Raw genomic sequence first — 5,358 nt, 5'->3', positions numbered from 1 at the left:
TAGAGTTCAAAAGAAAGAAAGCCTGCCGCCTGCACAGACAGAAATTGAAGAAAGCAAAAGTAAGTACTTTATTCAGTTAAATATTTCATGGAATACTTATATGAAAACATACTACAAAATTGGTAACTGAAGAGTGATGTACAAATGCTGCTGTTAGGTGTTTTTTGCTTATTAATTGAACCCAGGATTATACCTATATTGTTACTGTACAGCTTTATAATTTTAATTTATTCATGCTGAAATTATTTTCCATATGACCTTGGTGAAACAGTATCAGAACTTGGAGGCTGTTCTTGAGAAGACCTGTTATGCAGAATCCTTGTAGTACATCAGAGTTAATAAACTTCTGATAAACTTACACCTCAGTGTCATATCTTTCAAACTGTGGGGCAGCTATCCACTGCTTGTTGCTGTCAGATTGGTTTGATCTGAATATTTGCATTAAGAGAAAGTGTAAGCTTAGCAGCATTTTGTCTGATAAAACTTAATGTAAACCATAAACTTTGTGTTATTAAGCTGTGTGCTATTACGGCATTTGAATACTTTAATTGAATACAGTCAATAGCCTTCATTGTTCTGGTAGTGTTCCTAGTCTCATTGAACTATAGTAAGTGTCTTGTTGGGATATTTGAGGTTTGTTTATTTTGCATACAAGTGTGTCTAAAAGTTCTTTTCCCCTCTATTCCCCTTTTGATACATCTGTCACAGTTCACAGATATACCCTAATTGCTACTGTTAGATAAAAATAAATTAGATTGAGAAATAATTCCTTTTGTGATTCAGAAGAGACGGTAAATTTTCTCAGTAATTTCTTATAAAAGTATACCTCATACTCTTATAAAAGGTGGCACATTCTGTTGTTCAGTAATCTGATGATTTACCGAAGATGTAGTGGCAGATGAAGAGAAATTAATGTTTTTAAAGGATTTGAAGATGATCAGAGACAAAACAGATGTACATAAACCTTTATAGTTTAAATAAGGACTTCCTCATTGTTAATGCTTAAAAAAAAAGCACTTTCTAAATACAGTTTATAAAGTCAAGGAAGATGAATCCAAATGTGCTGTGAGCTATCAGTTGTCGTCTGGGAGCTCATATCATTGCTTTTGTGCATTGAAATTTGCTCTGTGTCTCAGAAGGACATACTAGGTTAGGACTATCACAAATGCTTTGATTCGAGACAAGAACTGGCTTGTAAATGACTGTCTCGAAATGGCAAAAAATTTGACATGGTTTGAGGACAGGTGGAGATAGTTAAGCAACCAGTCTTTGCTGCAGCAAGATGTAAGTAGTTACTGGTAACCAATTATGACACATCACATTTCAGCAGCTGATACTGAAATTATGAATCTTACCTTTTTCCTCCTAATACAGAAATCTGTCAGTTGGAGCCTAGAACTGGCAACGCCAAAGGCACTTGTGAAGAAGAGGAGGAAAAGGAGGACGAAAGTTTTTCTTCACTAAGTGAGGACTACAACAGCTCAGATTCTGAGAATGAATCCAGCTCTCCACAGAGGAGGAAGGATTTATCACCAGGTTAGTTTTCTGGATTCTTTTTTAAGGAAGTTATTTTACAACGTTTTTTGTTTGAAGTACATGGCAAGATAGGTGACGTGAATCCCGCTTAACTTAAATCCTGTAAGGTGCAGGCATCTTGTTTGTGCTGAGTCAGGGCTACCCATCTGCAAGAATAGTGACGATTCCCCAATATTTTTGGTTGCAGATGTTTGTTGTATTTCTGTGTGAATTTTGGAAATGGATCAGACGTTATGACTGTTGGTTTTGGAAGAAAGGCAGCAAAAAATTCCTGTTTAACGATGAGCAATTCCCTTCATGAGATTGAAATATAACCTCATTTGTGCTGATTTGTAAACTTTGGATTTCTTTATAAACTCACTAAATTTAGTAACCATCATGTGTTGGGGAGACAGACAAAAGGACAACAGGTGAATAGCAATTTATTTAAAGGAAAAAAGTCTGAGCCTTGTTTTTAGACTGAGCGCCACTTTTTAAAGATGCTTTTCCATCTCCTTATATTCAACATGGTAAGCTTAATAGAAAAATGTCTTGTATCCTATATCCAGAATCGTACAGTGATCCGGAACTGTGATGATTATTGATATTAGATGACATTAGGAGTGATACAGAGTCTTGCTTTTAGTCTTTTGCTTAGATTTTCTTTCTCTTCAATGCAGATAATATACCCAGAGCAGCTTGTATTGAGGCTGCTCGGAGGAAACGTCACTTAGCCAGGACACGAGCTGATTATATTCCACTGGATGTTTCAAACAGTCATCAGGTCTCTCGGAGAAGAGAAAGCAGTGACTTAGAGAGTGAAGATGAGTCTGACATGAAGCATCTCAATTTTGTTCCTAAAATGAGAACTCTTAGGCAGAGGATGACTGAGCATGTGGGTGAGTTTGTGCCATTTGTCCCCGTGGCTGTGGCTTTGTTTTACTGATGTCTGGAAGAATGTGGGACTTGTCTAGTAAGGGGTGAGTGCAGTACAATGATTTGCTCCTCACAGGTCTTGGCAAAAGGCTGTACTGCTGGTACTTGAGGTTTATATGGGACGTTAACCTGGTTCAGGTCTCGCTAATGTGGTGGTGCAGGATGCTTTGAGAAACATCTAAAAAAGTTTTTTTGGCTTTGTTGACTGCAAAAAATTGCTTTGTAGGAGGCACAGCATTTAATGTGATTAAAGTTGCTATAAATCCTGCCTCCTCCTTCTGGTCCAGTCTTCTGAGTGCTCTCCCTGCATTGACATTATGACTCTTCTTGAAAAAGGTAGAAAAACCCAACAACCCAGCCCTTCAGACCCTTCGAACAAACCCATTGCACGCAAAGCATATCTGGCTTTTCCTTTGCTTTTATGTTCTTATAGCTACTTACAGTTTTGTTTATGAAGCACTGGTTTACTTTGTTATTTGAATGAAGGTTATAAGGAATGCATAACTATGAGCTGATTCTGCAATTCTGATTAATGTTAATGGAATATTTTTGTATCTATAGTAGAGTGTACATTTTGCAACACTCAAGAATTTGCTATGTATAATGTCACTCACTGTGTTGTAGTCTGTACTTATACTCTTATTTATATGTATTATACACAGCTTTGCTTTGAGACATAAAAACGAGATGTTTGTGCTCCTCATACTGCAGTAGTAGTTGTCTGAGAAACGATACGTTGGGGAAATGAATATTGGTGTGAATTCTACGAATACCACTAGCCATTTCCAAGCCTTCCTTGCTTTTGAGTTTGGAAGTCCTCCATCTGCAGGTTTTTCATCTGCTGTTTTTTTGTGTGTATCACTTCCCAGTAATGATTGGGAGAACCATTGTTGCTTTGGAGGGAAGAGAAGATGGGAGGGAAAAATAAAGGATGTAATTACATCTGATAATGATTGTTTTAACTTCTAGTGTCTGTGGGTGATGAATCAAGTGAAGATGAAGCACAAATTATGTGGGAAGAACAGCAAATAAAGAAAGCAGTTAAAATCTCTCAGGTGAGACGTGCTTTCCTAACCATTGGAAGCTGCTTTTTGTTCATAGGCAAGAGCTTGTCTGGACTGCTGTCATACCTCCTTCCTGCCCTCTCATTAGAAGGGTTTTTAGGAAGTTATACCCTGATTCTTCAGGGAAAAGATGATTAGAAATATGGGAGGATGATAATGAAAATCTGTAATATCTGTCCAACTGTATAGAAGCAGGGTAGTGTTGTCTACCTCAAAGGCAGGTATCCGTATGTGATGGAACACTGTGAAAAGCAGAAAATAAAATTTTGAACCCTGGTTGTTTTTTGTTTTTTTTTTTTGGTGCCATGCAAGGAATCTTGAAAGCAAGAATATGCAAATAATACAAATGCTAAAAAGCCACAAAGCAAAAATTATTCTTTTATTATGCTAGATTTCTGTTGGGTGGCAATCTGAGAGCTCTTTTCACAGTTCAGCGGAATTCTTTTTTTTTTTTTTCCTGGTGAATAATTGGCAAAAATAAACTGTGTATCTTCTAATGAGCTGGAAATTCTGTTTCTGGGTTGAATCACCTACTCTGGATCAGACTAGGAAAATCTGAATAACCAGTTCTTTATGTCAGAATAGAAAATTGTAGAAATTTTTACCTTTTAAACAGGAGTAGTTAGAGGACTGGGAGGAAGTTACATCTTTCTGCTTCTGAATTTCAAATCCAGTATGATTGGTGTTCTTAGGTCCTCATAGTCTTCTAGAAAACTGTTAATTTCTACTGTTCAGGAAGCTGCAACGATTTTTAGTAGCAGACCTTGTTAGTCATGGACTTCACTGCTTCAGATGACTGTTTTGGTTAGATTTTAATATACAAACTTTTACTGTTTTAGAATGCAAAGAGTCTTTTAATTTATGAGCTAAAATTCACTGGAATCCTTTTTTAGTTATAATTGCAGCTGAGCTAAGTTGTCAGCCTGAAAAATCTGTCTTCTGGCCACTGGCTTTGTCAGAAGCCAGCATTCATATTTATTGGGGGTGAGGAATCAGGAAGTTTACTATGAGAAAATAGAACATTAAATGACTGATAGATGGCAAATAATTTATCATAAATATATTAAAATAGTTTTTAAAAAGATGTTAGTAAAATCAGATGTTATCATCACTGCTTGGCTGTAGTTTATGTCTACATTTTGTACTTAGAACCTTGATACCAGTGAAGTCTCAGCTGTCAGTATAGAAGCGTTTTGCATTATTGAAAGCTGTTAATATTTTCAGACCAAGACAGCAACTTAAATGTATCCTAAATTATGGATTACTTTGTGCTGTTTATATGTGTATGCACTGTATGTTTTTATATGATGGATATATGCAGTGTTTTATACTTTCAGTTTTCCTTGCTTTTGTGTTGTACTTTTCTGTACAACATTTTCTGTACTTAATTTGATGATTGAAATATGTATCTTTATATCATATACCTTGTGTACTCGAATGATACATCTTGTTTATCTGTAGAGCTGCAGAGTAAAAACTTGTGTATCTGGTGTATTAAAAATTAACACTTAAAATTCTTGTAGGAAACTTATGATGATGCTTCCCTTCATAAGTCTCAACCAGCTAAATCAAAGTTTGATCCCCCTGTTTCTCTACCACCTGTGAACTTGGAAATTGTGAAGAAACGACTGACTGAAAGGTAAATCCTGCTCTCAGGAACTTAGTTTTTGAGTTGTCTTGAGTGTTTTTCACAGAATGAAAGATGACAGCTTTGAAATCTTATTATTTTTCCAGAGTACTGGAGGATTTTTGGGTTGTTATATCATCTGTAATATGCCTGTTATGTTGTCCAGTAGAGTATGACAAATTTTTAACTTTACCTGGCAATGCTTTGTTGTAGGGA

The 5,358-nt window shown here is 36.1% G+C and overlaps 1 protein-coding gene across 1 annotated transcript in view; it reads left to right on the top strand.

Moving 5' to 3' along the window:
* The first annotated feature begins 2,350 nt into the window (after positions 1 to 2,350).
* Positions 2,351 to 5,358, top strand: part of GCFC2 (GC-rich sequence DNA-binding factor 2) — a 16,757-nt gene continuing 13,749 nt past the window's right edge. The window contains exons 1-3 of the mRNA XM_009696397.1: positions 2,351 to 2,414; positions 3,421 to 3,506; positions 5,039 to 5,154. Coding sequence (XP_009694699.1) covers positions 2,351 to 2,414; positions 3,421 to 3,506; positions 5,039 to 5,154 — 266 coding nt within the window. The remainder of the gene's footprint in view (positions 2,415 to 3,420; positions 3,507 to 5,038; positions 5,155 to 5,358) is intronic.

This window comes from Cariama cristata, unplaced genomic scaffold, assembly GCF_000690535.1.
Source record: "Cariama cristata isolate BGI_N322 unplaced genomic scaffold, ASM69053v1 scaffold6903, whole genome shotgun sequence".
NCBI classification, from domain to species: Eukaryota; Metazoa; Chordata; class Aves; order Cariamiformes; family Cariamidae; genus Cariama; species Cariama cristata.
Note: the sequence above shows the minus strand (reverse complement) of the source record. Positions and strands in the feature narration are given on the sequence as shown.